The following is a 19,713-nucleotide window of genomic DNA, read 5'->3' on the forward strand; positions in this document are numbered from 1 at the left end:
AGAAGAATACTGTAAGTGTTGTTGTAGTTTTTCTCAGTGGAGCATAACGTGGCTGTCCAATCTGGCATCTCAACGTTTAATATTTTGCATACAAACTGAAAGATACAAAATAATTTAAATGGGTATGAAAAAAAAAAGATCTGCCTTTTCTCAATGAAAAACATCTTTGAATGGGTGTCACAGAACCCTTAATAAATACCTTTTGCAGTTTTTAAATGATCTCATAATTTAATGTATGTATGACTGTGATTCATGGAGAGAGAAAAGTGAACAAGTGAAAAAAGAAAACTCAGATTTTTTGGGTGGTGATATATATTTCTCAATGTTTACAAATAACTATTTTTTTTTTTTTTTGTTAAATGCGGCATAGTACATTACACATTTTTTTTCCAGAGAGCAAAATAAATATATTGCACTTAAAAATCATCAAAACACAATCTCGTTCGGTGTACAAAATAAAACGTTTTCATGTAAAAAAAAAAAGGGACATTATTCTCAGTGGTGAAGGGGGAGGGGCTTATGGTTACACTGATGATATTAACACTCGGTTCATGTACACACCTGTCACACAAAGCTCAGGTTACACATCGGTAAAAGGTAAATTAGGAGACGTCATTAATGAACAGATGGGATAAAACGAGCTGCTTGCACATGAATGATTATGCAAGGGGTCAGAAGAGCATATATGTCCATATTCAACTTCAACTGGCTTCATATGATGTGAGAAATGTGGCAAACTGTGACAATAACAGTGTTTGTGAAACCCAAATGTATACATTAGTACAGAGAAAAGTCTTCATCGTCCATAAAGCACTCAATCAACACGACGTCCCATTTCTGATGCTTCCAGGATGCAACAAGCCCAAATATGTATAGATTTGTTTCTTTGCATAAATCATGACAGCCTCACTGCAAAACATCTGCACCAGAACCAGATATCTTGTCTAATATTTTGTCCGTAAAAGTCAGATTTTCCCCTGTAAGAACATTATTGGAAGTTGTTTGAAATCTATATTGTATCAGTCATTTTCTAGCAATTAGTCTTGGAATAAAACTTTATTGATGCGTCTCAGAAAACTGATATTGTGGGGGTTTAGTCAGATGATCATACATTCAATTGAATTTGTCCCCCTCTGTTATCATTTGGACATGCTATTTTCTGATATGTGATAGATTCTAATCAGAAAAGCACCCCAGGAATAATAAGTGAAATGGGACAAAAGTGTCAAAATGGACAGTGTTTTTATGAATAACATCTGCAAATTGTTGTTATTTATCAGCCGACAAACACAGATATATCCGTCTCTAGTTTTTAGGATTCATTTATAGACAGTGACACGAAGAGATGGAGAGTTTTTGATCATGAGCTACTTGATTTAAAATGTGGTGCTTCAGGTACGTCAATGCCACCTGCTGTGCAACTTCTATTTCTTCATATCTTTTAAATAAATGACTCCCCACAGTGAGCTGCCGTTTGTATGCACCTGCACCGGTAATGAGTGTCACCACTTGCCTTTAGTAGCCTGCATGTTTTAAATGAGCGAGCAGAGAGCCATTACTTCCAGGTGCAGACGCTCTGTCCTCGCTCTGCTGCAGCCATGAATCAGAGCGCTAACAGCGACCGCTAACACCGACCGCTAACAGGCTGCAGGCCACACACGGAAACAGAAACACTGGGATGTTTCACACTCATGCTGCTGTCTGTTTGCAATAAAAACATCAAGTCACGCTGCTGTTACCCTTCAAATGTTTCTGCACATTAAAAGAGATTTCAATGCATGATTAATGAGGTTACATTAAAGCCTGTTTGTTCCCCTAAAGCCCAGAGGAAACACATTTATGGCCACTGAAGTCAAATCTGACTTCTTGAGACCTGATTATTTAAACACATTGTGTAGTTGACTCCATCTTAATGAAGACCCAGTCACACCAGTAGCTCCCACAGCAAAAACATGTGGAGTGACGGTCGTTAGAACATTTTGACGGGGGAAAATAATATAAATACATGATTTTATGGACGTTTTTTGACATATCAGAGCCACTTTTTGAACGGTTTGTTTTTCATATAAATAAATAATAAGTTATACTATAGTTTCCAACATTTTTGATTGATCCGTCTCTTGTAACGTCAGTAAAATCGGCACTGTTGGGACAGTTTGCCATCGGTCATTGTCAACGTTTTGATCCACAGATTTGTTATAAATTAATGGATTTTGATGTGTTTTTTTTTAATTGTGGTGTGACCGAGCCTTTAAAGCACACAAAGAGCCTTCACCCTGTTGCAGGTTAGAGCTTATCATCCCATAATATTCCATATAAAGTTCCCCAGCGTGTTTCTACTGCGGTCAGCATGCGTCCTTTGAATATTTTCTTTTAGCAATCTACAGAGAGGATTTCCCTACGAGTAAATGTTGCATTAATGCATTTGAACAGACATTATTTCGAACTGAGCGAGGAGCTGTACATATGGCTGGCTTTCTATAAAACAGAGAAAAGCTGAGAGTCTGCGACGCTGAAATGTCCTCAGTGTCCAACAAACTGCAGCGTCAGGTGAGTCTCTCAAAGTCCTCTTCTTAGGTTCACACAGCTTAATAAATGTCCTTTGAGGGATTAGTCAAGTTTGTCTTCTCCTTTCCGTCTGTAAAGCCTCGTGTAGACCCTTCAGAGGATCTTCTAAATATTGTTCAATTGAGTTTTAAGGTGAGCATCCACTTTCTGTTCTTCAAGGGCCAAAACCAAACACGCCCCACTGTACAGTCTTAGGTTGTTTTGAGGTCGTTTGTACAATGTCAGTAAAGTGTTCGTAGAAACACGAGGCGCCACGGTCCTTTTTTTTTTCATCATCAGAACGCCAAATCCCCTTCCTCTCGCTCGCTAAACTATTTACACAGACCAGGGGGAAAGGTACAAACAGGATGAGGAGGTGGAGGGATAACTGGTTTCTCTGGGGTGTTGAGGTGAAGATGGGCCGTCTCCTCCCCCAGGACGGAGTCATACGAAGGGCGTCATGACGGTGGAGGGGTGCCGCAGCCCCTGGATGGCGGCGTACGGCCCCTGCTGGAAGTAGTGGTGGTAGCGGGGCATGTGGAAGGAGGGGAAGGAGGGCCCGCTGCCCTGCAGAGCGCCGGGGGTCAGGGGCATGCCCAGCCGGCTGTAGGGGGGGAGGGAGCCCTGGATGGGGTGAGGCAGGGAGCCGGAGCCCATGGCCGACAGAGACTGTGGGTGCTGGAAGCCCGAGAAACCCGAGGCGGAGGTGACCCAGGAGCTCAGGGAGAGGTTGTCTGAGGCGGAGAACGCTGAGCCTGCAGGAGGAGACACAGGTATTAGGGTGGAAGTGGCTAACTGTAGACTTTTAAAGATATTGAAGTGACTGTTATTTTGTATATCTTGATTGTTGTGCTTTTATTTAGGTCTTAATGTGTGCATGTATAAATGTGTCTTTGATTGTGTATATATAGGATATACATTTTTTTATACATATTTGTATTTTTGTATTTGGGATTGTGGGAAACGGTATTTCGATCCCTCTGTCTGTACACACAAACTGGAAGATTGACAATAAAGTTGACTTTGACTTTTAAGAGTCCTCTCCTGCTGATGTTCAGGTGTATATCAGTATGTAGTGTCTCTACTTTAAAGAGTCCTCTCCTGCTGATGTTCAGGTGTATATCAGTATGTAGTGTCTCTACTTTAAAGAGTCCTCTCCTGCTGATGTTCAGGTGTATATCAGTATGTAGTGTCTCTACTTAAAGAGTCCTCTCCTGCTGATGTTCAGGTGTATATCAGTATGTAGTGTCTCTACTTTAAAGAGTCCTCTCCTGCTGATGTTCAGGTGTATATCAGTATGTAGTGTCTCTACTTTAAAGAGTCCTCTCCTGCTGATGTTCAGGTGTATATCAGTATGTAGTGTCTCTACTTTAAAGAGTCCTCTCCTGCTGATGTTCAGGTGTATATCAGTATGTAGTGTCTCTACTTTAAAGAGTCCTCTCCTGCTAGATGTTCAGGTGTATATCAGTATGTAGTGTCTCTACTTTAAAGAGTCCTCTCCTGCTGATGTTCAGGTGTATATCAGTATGTAGTGTCTCTACTTTAAAGAGTCCTCTCCTGCTGATGTTCAGGTGTATATCAGTATGTAGTGTCTCTACTTTAAAGAGTCCTCTCCTGCTGATGTTCAGGTGTATATCAGTATGTAGTGTCTCTACTTTAAAGAGTTCCTCTCCTGCTGATGTTCAGGTGTATATCAGTATGTAGTGTCTCTACTTTAAAGAGTCCTCTCCTGCTGATGTTCAGGTGTATATCAGTATGTAGTGTCTCTACTTTAAAGAGTTCTCTCCTGCTGATGTTCAGGTGTATATCAGTATGTAGTGTCTCTACTTTAAAGAGTTCTCTCCTGCTGATGTTCAGGTGTATATCAGTATGTAGTGTCTCTACTTTAAAGAGTCTCTCCTGCTGATGTTCAGGTGTATATCAGTATGTAGTGTCTCTACTTTAAAGAGTCCTCTCCTGCTGATGTTCAGGTGTATATCAGTATGTAGTGTCTCTACTTTAAAGAGTCCTCTCCTGCTGATGTTCAGGTGTATATCAGTATGTAGTGTCTCTACTTTAAAGAGTCCTCTCCTGCTGATGTTCAGGTGTATATCAGTATGTAGTGTCTCTACTTTAAAGAGTCCTCTCCTGCTGATGTTCAGGTGTATATCAGTATGTAGTGTCTCGACTTTAAAGAGTCCTCTCCTGCTGATGTTCAGGTGTATATCAGTAGGTAGTGTCTCTACTTTAAAGAGTCCTCTCCTGCTGATGTTCAGGTGTATATCAGTATGTAGTGTCTCTACTTAAAGAGTTCTCTCCTGCTGATGTTCAGGTGTATATCAGTATGTAGTGTCTCTACTTTAAAGAGTCCTCTCCTGCTGATGTTCAGGTGTATATCAGTATGTAGTGTCTCTACTTTAAAGAGTCCTCCTCCTGCTGATGTTCAGGTGTATATCAGTATGTAGTGTCTCTACTTTAAAGAGTCCTCTCCTGCTGATGTTTCAGGTGTATATCAGTATGTAGTGTCTCTACTTTAAAGAGTCCTCTCCTGCTGATGTTCAGGTGTATATCAGTATGTAGTGTCTCTACTTTAAGAGAGTCCTCTCCTGCTGATGTTCAGGTGTATATCAGTATGTAGTGTCTCTACTTTAAAGAGTCCTCTCCTGCTGATGTTCAGGTGTATATCAGTATGTAGTGTCTCTACTTTAAAGAGTTCTCTCCTGCTGATGTTCAGGTGTTATATCAGTATGTAGTGTCTCTACTTTAAAGAGTCTCTCCTGCTGATGTTCAGGTGTATATCAGTATGTAGTGTTCTCTACTTTAAGAGTCCTCTCCTGCTGATGTTTCAGGTGTATATCAGTATGTAGTGTCTCTACTTTAAAGAGTCCTCTCCTGCTGATGTTGCAGTCGTGTATATCAGTATGTAGTGTCTCTACTTTAAAGAGTTCTCTCCTGCTGATGTTCAGGTGTATATCAGTATGTAGTGTCTCTACTTTAAAGAGTCCTCTCCTGCTGATGTTCAGGTGTATATCAGTATGTAGTGTCTCTACTTTAAAGAGTCCTCTCCTGCTGATGTTCAGGTGTATATCAGTATGTAGTGTCTCTACTGTGACATGTCTCCATGCTTTAATGTTCAAAAAGCTCTTTATTGTTCTCATACTGTCTGTGCTGCAGAACCTCTTTTCACCCTCTGTCTGAAACCAGAGCCCAGTCTGCTCTGATTGGTTAGCTGGCCGGCTCTGTTGTGATTGGTCAACCCCTTAGATATGTCCCGCCCCTTAGCCTATCGCTTACAATGTGTTGGAGCGCTAGCCAATAGAAGTGCGAGTTTTGCATAGTGCTGTCACTGTTTTACAAACAAAGGAGTCTAATGGCGCATTTCCACCATGGCGCGGAGCGCGGTTTAAGCGTGCCGTGTCGTGCCGTGCTCGTTTTTGGTTGCGCTTCCACTAGGCCTAGTTCCGGCCTCTTTTCTGGCCCGACAAAATTGTGGTTCTATCGGGGCCAACAAACAGGGCTGAGTCGGGCTGAGTATGCTAAACTAGAGAGAGGATCGCTGGCAAGGAGGCTACAACTACAACAAGATGGACATATTTGACCGTGATTTAATTGTAATACACGTTTCAAAATGATGCCGAAGTAACAACATACTGATACCGGTTAGTAAAAACCATGAATTAATGCTTTGGCAAGTCTGCAGACAGACGGCAGGCGAAAAACCTTTTAAAATGCGTGTTTTCTGAATGGAGATTGGCTAAGCTAACGCAGTATATGCTCCGACCGTCCACACTCACAACAACTGCCTTTACAGACATAAATAAAGCAGCGACTGTATTCGCCATGACACAGGCAGTCTGTGGTGTGTACTTGTTTAACTTTTGTCGAGTTTCTGAACATATATGAGGAGCTGTGAGCTCTGAGTGCTAACAGCTAACGGCTGTGTTGTTTTTCTGGGGTTCTCATTGAAGATGACGTCACGGCTCCGCCTACACTGCGTTACTATAGTAACTACCCCAGTTCCTAAACTGTAATGGAAGCGCAGCATGAAGTGAGCCGGCCCTGTTAAGGCCCAACGCGGCCAAGCAGTACCGAGCGTGGCCGAGGCCGACCGTGTGGTGGAAATGCGCCATAATGGGAGCGTTTCAGGCGGGGGGGGGAGTGTGTGGGAGAGAAACTTCCTCTGGAGGGAACTTTGAGATTTTAGCCTTTGCAGACCATTTACATGCACACAAACCTATATAACACTACAGGAAAGGGAAAACCCAAAAAAGCATAATAGGGTCTCTTTAAATAAAAACTATATGAATAAAAACTGAATTTAACTCAAAATCAATCTGGTTAATATTCAAATCATTAATCAAAAGTTCCAACAAGGTGTGTGTGTGCGTGTGTGTGTGTGTGTGTGTGTGTGCGCGCTCTCACCTCTGTTGTGTATGCTCAGTCCGTCCTCACTCATGTTCTCCTCGTCTCCGGCGTAGGTCCTGATCGGCGACCGGGCGTACGAGTGCTTGTGGATCAGATTCTCAACACTTTCCCTGCAGCAAAAGCCGAAGAGAGAGCCCCAAAATAAATCTCTTTGCTTCTATTGTAGGGACTCATTACGCACCCCAAAACAAATAACACATATTCTTGTTTATGAGGATTTTCACAGCAGATAATTGTGGAATATGAATTCGACATGAGCACCTGCATTTTTACTTCTAAAATGTGTATACAAAATATTTGCTACCAGCATTAAACTTGAATACAATTATTTTCTTGCAGTTCCAGCATTACAATAAAATATGTGACTTTTTCTTCATTATTTTTACCTTTAATTATCAATTAATTTTGCTTTAAAAAATCCTAGCCACAATAAAAATAACGTTTACCAACTTCGTCTGTGTTTGCACATTTCTAGTTGTCTGATATGTGTTTGTACCGACTGTGCATGTATATGTTGGTGTGTGTGTGTGTGTGTGTGTGTGTGTGTGTGTGTGTGTGTGTGTGTGTGTGTGTGTGTGTGTGTGTGTGTGTGTGTACTATCCCACAAAGTCCATTAGCTCATTTGAGTCTTGTCAGATAGCACTTCTCAAACACAGTGACACAAATTGTTGGGGGAGGCAGTGGGCACGTGTGTGTGTGTTTGTATTTGTGTGTGCATGTGTGTGTGTGTGTGTGTGTGTGTGTTTGTGTGTGCATCTGTGTGTGTGTGTGTGTGTGTGTGTGTGTGTGTGTGTGTGTGACAGGCAAGTGGTCTGCATCATAAGAGCCATGCGTCCACATTAGCAGCCCCCCCTCCCTCTGCAGCTCCAATTAGGTTAGGAAAGTGCAATATCTGTCAGCAGAGGAGTACAAATGTGTGTGTTTTTATCAGCGTCGGGCCCCTCCGGCACAGAGGCCACAGCGAACTCCCACAATGCACGAGGGGCGAGGGGAGGGGGAAGAGGGGGGGCTGCATACTGGTTTCTATCAGTCACTGCAGCCAATTGAATTACAGTGTGTTTTAGTGCAGTGGCTGACTCCAGACTAATGTGATTTCTGCAGCTCCCCGAAGATCAATTGATCAGGTCTAATTCACAGCCCTCAAAAAGAGAAAGACACAGAAGAAGAAGAGGAGGGGGAGGGGGGGGTGGGAGGAAGAGGAAGGGGGGGGGGGGGTGTCTGGATCTCAGATTTGGACGTCTCTGCTTCAGATTGTTCGATCGAGGGAAATGGGCAGATGGTTTGATTTTGTCAGCTGATTTTGGCCGTAGTGCCGGAATCAGGAATTACGAGAAGTGTGTGTTTTGGCAGCGTCAATAAAAATCCTTTGGACGGGGATTTGTAACTGTGTGTGTGTGTGTGTGTGTGTGTGTGTGTGTGTGGTGTGTGTGTGTGTGTGTGTGTGTGTGTGTGTGTGTGTGGGTGTGTGTGTGTGTGTGTGTGTGTGTGTGTGTGTGTGTGTGTGTGTGTGTGTGTGTGTGTGTGTGTGTGTGTGTGTGTGTGTGTGTGTGTGTGTGTGTGTGTGGCACTCGATTTGTTATGCACAATATGGTACAGTACGTAAAACAGCATCAACTTAAGAAAGTAAATGGAGAGGCAAAGAAAAGACAAAGAGAGATAGAAGATGGAGAGCTGACGTGGAGGAAAGATAAGAAAGAGAAGACATCATATATGATATAGGAGGATGGGATGAAGATAAGGAAAAAACACAAAATAAAGAAATATAAGAATGTAAGGTTGAAGACCGGAAGAGAGGAAAAAGAAAAAATATATCGAAGAAGGAAAGTAAACGTTTGTACAAAACTAGAGAGAAACAAAATACTCCAAATAAAAAAAGGAAGAATGACGGAGACGAGCAGGTCAGAAGGAATGGACAGACTCAAAGACAGAGGGAGGAAGGACAGGCCGGGAAAAAGAGAAGAAAGGAAAGAAACAAGATACAATACAAAAGAAAGAAAATATGGAAAGAGGTCAAAACAGGAAGAATGTAAAAGAAAAATGACTATTGAGGAAAGAAGGAAAGGAAGAAAGACACACATAGAGACATATAAACACGGTAGCTTCTGTAAAGCAGTGGTCTCACACACACACACACACTCTTGTATCTTATCGTGAGTAAACACACGGCGCAGGACCCAGAATCCCCTGTACCTCTCCATGTCCGTCAGCCGCGAGGAGTCCCGGAAACCTTTGGCGAACGGGTTGCTGTCGATCTTCAGTTTGGTGATCTGGGAAACACCGGAGCGGAAATGTGTCTCCTTTATTTTAAAATGTAAAAACATTTCTCCTTCTGTTTCTGTTTTTCCTCCCGCCCCCAACACGCTGCTTCATGCAGCTCGGCTCTCTTTACAAACACAACAGAGCTCAGGATTCAAAGATATTTATTAACTTTGATACTTAGCCAGGTACTGTCCTTCTGTAATTCCATTGATACTTTTCAATACTCTACATCACATGTGTCAAACTCAAGGCCCGGGGGCCAAATCAGGCCCTTGGTGGATTTAATTTCGGCCCGCAGGATAATTTCTAATTACTATTAGATCTGGCCCGCCGGTATATTGCACGCACACCTTCACTCAATCCTGAGGGTCTCCTCAGCTCAGAGCCTGACCCCAAACATTGATGAACTTGCACCCAAGATGAGATGCCAAGTATCTGGCTTGAACTAGCATCACAGAGCAGCACACTGAGTTTAATGGATGTTTCCTTCTGCACTTTTTTTCTTGAGACAACAGGGCATGTTTGGTTTGTTCTTTGAGGGAAATTGTTTTTTTGAAGCTGTTGTTGGCCTGTGGAGAAATGTAATCATAAGAAATGACTCGGCAGATAGAGCCATAAGAAATGAATGCAACTGATTATTTAATGTTTAATGTTGTTTTTATAGGCAATAATTTAAGCTTTGTTAGTTCCAGGTTTAATATGTGCAATAAGTTAATTTCAATAAGTTTTGCAATAAACATTGAACCAGTCCGGCCCTCGACTAGTACCCATTTTTTAATTTTGGCCCACTGTGTATTTGAGTTTGACACCCCTGCTCTACAACATTTTCAAAGCCTATATTGAACTTTTTAAATACTTGACCAATGACTTTGATATAATTAAAAGCTACTCTATGTGTCTTGAAGCTTCTCCTTTTAATGGGAAGCAAGAGCAGTGTTTACAAGTTGATCCAAAGAAGAAGAGAAGACATTGCCCTTTAATTCCCATCACTCACCAGCTGGTTCTGATAGGCCGTGACGGCGGTGAAGACGGTCTCCGTGAAGACGAAGGTGCGAAACTCCTCCGACTTGAGGTTGAGCAGCGAGGCGGTGTGGTCCTTCTTCTTGATGATGTGGACCCGAGGCTGGTACTTGTGCATGGAGTTCAGGATGATCTGCAGGAGGACAAGCGGGGCAAGAATGAATGGCGGTCAATGGGAAACGTGAAGGGTCAACAGTGAAGACAGACGGTCAAAGTGACGGTCAAGGTGTAGAAAAAGGTGGCAGGAATCCTTTGTTCATCACATTTTGGTAATGACACATGTATCATTGCTACGTAGTTAGCTTGAAGGCATCCCACTGGGCTTTGGGAAAAAAGGAAGGTTGTTTTCACTGCCGTTTGACGTTTTATAGACTAAACAATGTTGAGAAAATACATGAGAATTCATCCTGTTGACAAACAAAAAAATTGAAAGTTTTACTCCAGAATTTTTCACACATTATCCAACAACATTAAAAGGATAAAGTGCATAATGTTTAATTATTTAAACACATTTAAGTCATCTTTTAGTTTAAGAAGTCTTTAAAGTGCTGCAAAATATTGTTGATTTTAATGCCAACGTTTTAATGAAAACTGGGCGAACTCAAGCTGCTGATGAAGATCATGTGATATGACCAGAAGCACCAGAATGACCCTTGCACCCATCTTAATTAACGTAAAAAAATGTTGTTCTGTTTCTTTCTTTTTCTGATATTTCAGTCAGACAACTCACGTGTTTCTTTAACATGTTTATTAGAAGCAGCATATAGTTGAGTTTGGCGTCTAGGCTCGGGCCTCATCACTCCACAGATATACATAGCACGATGAGTGATGATTAAATAACTAACCCCCCGAGCCTACAGGTGGAAGCTGGGGTGGAAGCTGGGGTGGAAGCTGGGGTGGTGGTGGGGCAGGCGAGCAGCAGCAGCGACGTGGAGGTAGCTGCAGCAATAGCAGCAGCAAGCAATGCATAGATCTGGCAGGTTAAATAGAGCGGCATATTAAGGAGACTCTGTTTGGTTGGTTGTAGAGTGGCAAGGGGCGTTATGTATGAATGCAGCATAAGTGCTCGAGTTGACTGCCTGAACTAGCTCGCAGGCTTCGCCCCATTTTATGAATTTATTTTTGGTAAAACAAGCAGCTTAAGTAAAAATATTGACTTTATCAAATATGAATATTCACTATCTGGATAAGGGATTTAGAGTAAAGCCTGTTTTTGTTCGATGTGCTCTTTGTTTGTTTTGGTTACTTCCATGTGAACATTAGGAGCTATTTTTGGACTGGTTATAAAACCCTCTAAGATAATAATCACCTTGTTTTTCAGGCTGTGTCCAACCAACGGCTAATTCATGGATAAACTTCAGATGTTTTTGGTTCTGAAATGTTTTCCTGCTCCCTGCTTGTGTTTGGCGTGGTGCCTTCAGGGAAAGGAGGATTAGAGGAGCGACTTGCTCTTGACAGGCGAGTAATTATAAAGTCCCAGCGGCCTTTGAACCTGACACAGAGACAAAGCTTTGCAATGGAAACTCTATTTCTGTAAGATCCTTTAAAAAAATGTTTTCACATGCAATTTGGTCGATATCCAGAATTCAACTGACACATTTAGTAAGTCAGAAATTAAAACAAAACCTTTGAACAGAAGTCCTAAACACAAATAAAAATAATAGTCATTTTAAGTACAGCTTTATACAAAGCTCAAATATAAGCAGGCACAAGGTATTGCCTTTCTGGTCAAATGCAGCAATCTTAATGTATTTTCACAATGTTTCCAGAGGTGGGAAATAGTACTGTAGTACCCAATTTGGAGGTACTTGTACTTGAGTATTTCCATTTAATGCTACTTTATACTTCTACTCTACTACATTAATATGGGAAATAATGTAATTTTACTCCACTACATTTATTAAACAGCTTTAGCTAAATGCATCTAAAAAAAAAAACTATTGGACTAACTCCACAAAATAGTCAAATTATTTAAATATTTTACAAAAATGAAATCAGAACTTTGTTAATAAAATGCTTATTGATGCAACATTATCTATACATGTCACATAGTATGAATGTAATTATACACACACATCAAAGCAATTTTTCTGCATAATGATTACTTTTTATAATTTAAGAACAATTTGATGATTTTGTACTTTTACTGAGGTAAGATTTTGAATTCAGGACTTAAAGCATTGGAATAATTACAGACAGTAATATATATATATATATATATATATATATATATTGTAAAACCTGTCATTGGTTTTACGGCCTACGTGACGCGGATTTATTACTTGAATGGCGACTTGACTGACTGATTTGGATCGTGTGCGTTAGTGTGTTAACTTAAACAAAGACAGAGTAGAGAGTAACACGCGCTCACATGTCCGTGTTGGTCCAGCTCGTTGTTCGTCAGTTTCACTTTCTCGAAGGAAACCATTTGCTTCACGAGCTGCTCTCCGGTGAACGGGGAGTCCGGGTGCACGTACAACCTGAGGAGGAAGAAGAAGAAAAAAACCCGTCACATTCTCAACTGTGATTGGTTATCAAACACCGCTCAGCCAATCAACGCACAGCTCTGAAAAAAGGCTAGTAGGAAAAGTATAATTCACCCAGCAACCGCGTTCCATATGATCGTTAAATATTGGAGAAATATTTAATTTATAGTTTTAAATTATTTTCGAGGTTAATTTAAACATTGCATGGCTACAGGACTAAATCAAAATCCATTTAATTAAATACAAATATTTTGTTATGATTTACAAATTAAAGAATTAGCGTATATAAATGTAAATTCAAAATAAGCATTATAGCCTATGTGTAGACTGTAATTATTAGTGTACACTCAATCATAAATCCGCTTTTCCCCGGAAATATATTAAATAATGTATTAAAATAACCCTTTTAATAGTTGCCTCATCTAATCATTTCTTAGTCTTATATATTTGGATATCACGTCCCTCAATATAACCCCAGACACAAAATTGGAATCATTTCAAATTTCAAATGTATATAGTAACTTATTTTTGCTAGGCTTAAAATGGTCAAATTTGAGAATCCTATTGACTCTAAAACCTGCAAATGATCCTAAGAAAATACCGAGGACATGACCTCACTGTCATTGCCTGGATTAATAGCAAATACGACTTCATCTGGCCTATTGTTGAATTGACATCTTCATGACATCAATCAGCATGGCATGAATGTTCCCAGATGCTTCCTGGTAAACAATTACATTATTTCATCGGTCTCCATTAGCTCTTTGCTCTCCAGTTTTCTATATGGCCCACATGTTGTTCAATAAAAACGATGAATAGCGTGTCTGTCTGTCAGGTACATAAACTAAATTAAAAGATGATATAGCCTTGACACTTTAAAAACAGTCATTGATTTTCACAGTCTGTATTTTCTACGGTGGGCCATGACAGGTGGCCGGGTTTGTGTCCCGGTGAGAGGGTGTACCTGGCGGGCAGAGGAGGGTCGGCCTTGCCGGCCACCAGCCAGGAGGACCGGTGGTAAGCGTACCGGTACCGCTTGTTGTCCACCGGGACGATGTCCATCAACACGATGTACTTGGAGTCCTGGTCCACCCCGGAGAAAGAGACCCGGATGGTGGGGAACATCCTCCTGATGGAGAGGAGACCGGTGTTTTTTTATTATTGTGGTACATGTATATGGTCATGTTGCTTACTTGAAACTACTGAAAAACATCCAATTGCCCCCATTTCCTCTCCCGGAGAATACAATGGCCACAAAGAATATTTTTGGTTTCTTTGATTTTCATTTATTTCTTATTCAATATTTTTTATTTCCTAAATGTTATTTCCAAGCCCGAATAAAATCGGTGGAGGAAAAAGTCCCTTCTAAAATATTTGTCTATTTTTGTTAAGTTGTTGCCTTGAAATTAATTAGAAATGTAAAATAAAAAAACACAGTGAGGATCCAATAAATTAACAATCATGTGTATTTCTTCTAACTGAATGCACACCCCCCTTTTCGTAGCTAAAACGGCATGACATTATTTATAACAAACCACTCTCTTGCTTTTACACGCAGGTCACTGTGCAGAAATACAGGCCTAATGTTATACTTTTTGAAAAGAATACAAATATACATCTGGCTTCGGCTTTCTACATGCATGCATTCACTTGTATAAGTGCACACCCAGTCGTGGTTGAATAAGGCTTTATATGGTCCCATAGCTCGTTGTTTCTCTCAGGACGTTAGGTACAACATTAGATTAAGGTGTTTATCAGCACGTGAACTCTGCAGTGTGTTCACTGTTCACAGATCAGCTGTCAGAGGGCTGCAGGATTCTTCTAATTTAATATATTTCCAAAGCTGAGGATTGTGACAAAGAACCTGGACACCTCAAGAAGAGAGCAGGCTACATATTTGTGTGCGTTGTTTTCGCATTAAAGCATTCATTCACCATTTACGAAAAAAATCTGCATAAAGGTTTCGGCCCTATATAAGTAACAGGAACAATTGCCTTTTATAAGACTGCATCATATATACAATAAAGATGTATTTGTAAAGCACTTTAAAACCTCTAGACTAAAGTGCTGCAAATAAAATACAAAAATCACACAGCTCAGCTCACAAGCCATAAAATAAGTAAAAATACAAATCAAAAGGGGGGAGACAATTATTATTATTATTATTATTATTTTATTATATATATTTGTATCTTGCATGAGACTCTTGGATATATAATAAAGTAACAAAATATTCATAAAAGTCAGTAAAGTAAAATGAAAAGGACCTTTTATAAGAATGAATCACATCTGTACACAGACATTTGATTGGTCTACCTTCCGGACTTGGTGATGATCATCTCGGTGCCGAGGTCGTGGAATTTGTCCCACAGCTCTTTGGTCTCGAGGCAGCACGAGATCTTCGCCATCTCCTCGCTCGGGACCCCGGGGTTGGTTGGGATGAGCGGCTCCGTGCACACCGCGGGCGCGCTCCCGCTGTAGTCCCCGTGCCCCTCCAGCGAGGACAGGTCCGCGAGGGACTGCTGCGTGCAGGAAGACTTCTCCACAAATTGTTCTTTTTTTTTTTAGAAAAAGAAAATAAGCAGAAGTGTGAGGAGGATTTTGGGGAATTTATTGCCAACATGAAGCTCTGACACTTGATGCAATTTCTATTTTGTGTGTGTGAGTTGTTGTCTTTTGTATAATGTGTATGATGAGTGTTATTTTATTTTATTCGCCAGTGCCCAAGACACATTTTTTAATATGTTAATTTAATATTTAGTATTCTGAATCTGAAGCTCTGTTTAATCAGATACAAGAGAATATATCTAATAAAAAGTCTATAGTCTCATGTATTTAGCCCTTTTTAATCATTGTTATTTCTAGATTATCCATACTGTGCCGTGCCCTGGGTAATGGGAAATAAAAGGGAACAACATTTTATATTTGGCATTTAGGCTACAGCTTTAATATTCGTCGTTAAGGGGAATGAACCACGTTTTAAAAATAATAAATGCCGTTGTTTTATTAATCAATAAAACATTTTGCGCATCCCTTACTTTACTTTGATGAAATCCGGCACACTTTGCACTAGCTTCAATAACACACATTGTTCCATTTAAGACATACATTAATATGAAAAGACATGCACATTGTATTTCATGTTTGCCGTGATCTGCTCCAAAACCCAGTGAGGTATAGGCTTAAATTATCAGTATTTATTTTTTGTAAAAAAAAACCTACACAATTCAAATCACATTCCTCCTTCGTGTTTTAAATCATAACTAATGACTGAAAGAATAGAAAAAGTGCAATTTTTTTTATCGAAATAACGAAAAACACACTCCCTTGTAAATATAACAAGCTATATATTTTTGTGTGAAATTATCAGGATTTATTTATTTACTTGTCTGAAGCCTTGACTGTTCCCTTTTTGCACCGTTTTTTTTAGCACAATGTATTACTTTATTCGCTTAAAGTATATATATTTATTTAGCTGTCTTGGCATGTTATCACACTTGTAGATTATTTAAATAGAGAATTGATTGCAGTTTGGTATTTTTTCCTCTCTGTTGCTACATTGGCTGCATGTCTCCACTTAAATCCTTCCTTTAACAGTTATAATGTTACGCATAAAATCACCTGATTTTGACTCAAATGTACTTTATATTTAATTCCCCATGCACTCTTCCATGCTCACCCAGAGGCTTGATGGTGTTCTCCTCCGTCTCCTTGTCCTTATTGGGCTTCCCACTGGACATCAGGGCGGCTATGGAGAAAGCATTTGCCCGGGACGAGAGCTGCGGTTTCGGGGACGACGTGTACTCCATGTCGGTGATAAATCTGTGACCAAAATACTCCCCTTTAAATGAAAAATAAATAAAAAAATCCTCCAGGAAAAGCTTAACCCCGCCTGCTTTTTCACTCCAAGAGAGAAAAAAGGGGAAATTACGCACAATTTGTCCTCGCTCTTTACGCACACTCTTCTCGCATAAATATTCGCCGCTTTGGAAACACTTGTTACTGCCGGGTTGTGAGTCGAGTTGTCGGCTGCATGGTGGAGGAAGAGGCTCTGACTCCACTAACTCTGTCCTGCGGTGCCTGATCTGAAGCCGCTGCTCTTTGGGAAGCTTCAGTCCGAGGCAGCCTCCCCTTATAATTCCCGGCCTCCCTCCAATCACTGCGTCTGTTTCCACGTCACACTCCCACTGTCCCACAGCAGCAGCCAATTACAAATCCTGAAGCTGTCAGGGGCTTTTTATACATGTCAAATTCAAGATTCAAAGGTTTTATTGTCATATGCACAGCTGCTACAGTGTGGATAATGCAATCTCAAGTCCCATGCTCCTCAAACAATGCAACATGAGACATACACAAAAAAACAATATAAAATGGTGCAAGAAGAAACAGACAATAAATACAATTGTGCAAAAATAATGTTGCAAGACCAATGTAGTAATGCAGAAGAAGTGAACTATATAAATGCAATTAAAAAAAAAATAGTACAATATGCTTAATGTTGCATAGAATACACAGGGAGTGTGGTTTAAGAATAATGACTTCATATGGGGTGATGACAGAGGGGAAATGACTTGTGGTAAGAAAAATATATTTATTTGGACAATATAAAAGAGGGAAGTAACAAGTGGATGGCATGTTCATACTATTACATTCTATTTTTAACTATTTTTAATTTATATATATTTCACTTCTCCTGCATTACTTGCACATTAGTCTTGCACCATTATCCATGTGTCTTCATGATATGGGGAAATGATGGTGAGGAAAACATATTTATTTGGACAATAAAGGAGGGAAATAACAAGTGGAATTGACGTCATGTTTGTAGCCCTCTGGCGGACCCCTGGAGGGCCCCAGACCTCATGTTGGGAGTCACTAACCCAACATGTCAACAGCAGAGATGTTTGCCCAAGATGGAGCTATTTGATAATTAATGGCAGCAGTAAAGTGATGCTGACAGCTTCACACTCATTAAAACACATATTTAATTTTTTAGAATAAGATTAAATATGAACTAAAACCAGAAACCCTCTCCTCTGAGTGTCACCAAATAATGTGGAAAAAAACCCAGTTTTGTTTAGAAATAAAAACATTTGAGTCACTATAGTCTGGAGGATTTTGCCTTTCAACCAAACACTTTCTTACTGCAATGATGCCCAATATACAATAGTGCTTTAGCGTGTCCTGTTCTGTTTATTAATGCAAATAATAGCCTTTTTTTTAAAAAATACAGTGCAGATCAGGCTTAAGATTTAGATTTTATTTATGGGAACTTGGCCAGCAGTATGGGCAACAGTCATTATATGTTAAACATTGTTGCTTATACAATACATGTAATGTAATAATGTTATTCGTAGTGTTATGTTTGTTTAAATATTGTACTTTTTAGAAACTGTTTTAGAAAAATAGCCTGATAAAGTAAAATGCACATATGCACAGGTATACCTATTCCATCAGTATTCAATGTAAATATTTGTATGTGCATGTTTATGTATATGCACCAAAAACACCAAGACAAATTCCTCCTATGAGTTAACCTACTTGGCAACAAACCTCGGTAATCACAAAGGCCTTTCTGATTGGCTGTTTTTTCCCCAGGGTATCCATGTTTTGCAGAGTCGACACAGTAAGGCTTGTTAGATGTTTTGCACAGGAAAACATATGTCATATTAACATTAGAATAATGACACAAGCACGTGTTACGTTTTTAAAAAACAACAACTTTATTGAATGTCGATACAATCTGCAGGTTAACTGAACCACTGCTGTTTACTCTCCCACCTGTAGAGGTGATTGTATTGAGTGATTAGCGGAGCCATTTTCCGTGTCTCCGTCAAACAACATGGAGCGTCTATGATAAAGCTTTGAGAGCGTTATTGTAAAGGTTGTAGTGATCACTGATTCATACATTGGGGTTACATAATTCAATCCAGGAACTACAGGTTGGGGGTATTGTTTCCGCCCGGACATATATGTTGACGGTACCTCCGGGGTACCTACTGTGTGTCCTCCTCTTTCATTTTCTCTTCTCTTCTGCGGCTGCGACCCGACAGTATGTCAATTTCTGCTCCCCAATAAAGTGGGATTTGCACCTCCGATGCACCGCCTCCGTCTCCCTTCTCTCGGCACTACAAGGTACATATATATTAAAACAACGTATAATGTTCTAAACACTCACCTGTCCTGTTTTACTTCCATGGTGTGCGAACAAAAGAGTCCCTGGGGAAACAAACACCAATTTAAAGTTCCGGGAATATGTGTTTGTGTTAGATTTCTGTGGCTTTGTGGTAGTTTTTCATGTAGGAGAGACTGGGGACGGCTTCTGTTGGAAGTGGCGGCTGGTGGAAAATATTTTAGGTGGGGCTGTGGAAATGATGACCAAACAATACTAGGGGGTCCGGGGGGATGCTCCCCCAGTAAAAGAAATTGAGAAAAGACCCCTTAAATTATGACTTCTGGTGATGTTAGAGGAGGGGGGGGGGGGCTTAAAAATATGAGAAGACTGATCAATACCTCCATAATCTTCAGTGTGGTTAGCTATGAATCTTCCAAAACTTCCAAACACCTTGTCCTGGACATAGTTTCTACAGCATAAACTGTGCAACAGTACAGTAGGCCCACACAAACTGCAGAACACTGGGGCTTTGGGAACACTCAAAATTACTTAAAATGATTTAATTCCCATTTAACCTGTTAACCTGTTTCACACCTTCCCCCCGGTACCGGGCGGATAAACGCGTCATTTGCAGGAAACAACGTCTAAGGAATCTTAATATTGAATAAAACTATGAATGTGTTATATCCATGTAACGGGAAGAAACTCAGCTAACTGATCTTTTTAAAAAAAAAATTAAAAAAAAACCCACATTGCTAGCACTCAGCCTCTGAATTAGCCTCAAGCGAAAAAAACGTAACATACTAAGGCAACTAAACTCACTCTAACTCCCTTATTACTTATCCTAGATGCACAACCAACCACTCTTTTTTGGTGTCCTGG

The 19,713-nt window shown here is 40.3% G+C and overlaps 1 protein-coding gene across 2 annotated transcripts; it reads right to left on the minus strand.

Annotated features, from left to right (window-relative positions):
• Positions 1-339: 339 nt before the first annotated feature.
• tbx20 (T-box transcription factor 20) lies at positions 340-16,789 on the minus strand. Of its 2 annotated transcripts, none has more exons than XM_034145721.1 (8): positions 16,396-16,789; positions 15,033-15,270; positions 13,681-13,845; positions 12,602-12,710; positions 10,205-10,363; positions 9,142-9,218; positions 6,949-7,061; positions 340-3,302 (listed from the first exon to the last, which is right to left on the minus strand). In XM_034145721.1, exons 1-8 carry the CDS (start codon positions 16,523-16,525, stop codon positions 2,992-2,994), a joined length of 1,302 nt encoding a protein of 433 aa, XP_034001612.1. In that variant the 5' UTR covers positions 16,526-16,789; the 3' UTR covers positions 340-2,991. The 2 variants fall into 2 exon arrangements, with proteins under 2 accessions (XP_034001612.1, XP_034001611.1); XM_034145720.1 differs by having other exon boundaries at positions 6,949-7,064.
• Between the last annotated feature and the right edge of the window lie 2,924 nt (positions 16,790-19,713).

The sequence above is a fragment of the Trematomus bernacchii genome, unplaced genomic scaffold (assembly GCF_902827165.1).
Source record: "Trematomus bernacchii unplaced genomic scaffold, fTreBer1.1, whole genome shotgun sequence".
NCBI classification, from domain to species: Eukaryota; Metazoa; Chordata; class Actinopteri; order Perciformes; family Nototheniidae; genus Trematomus; species Trematomus bernacchii.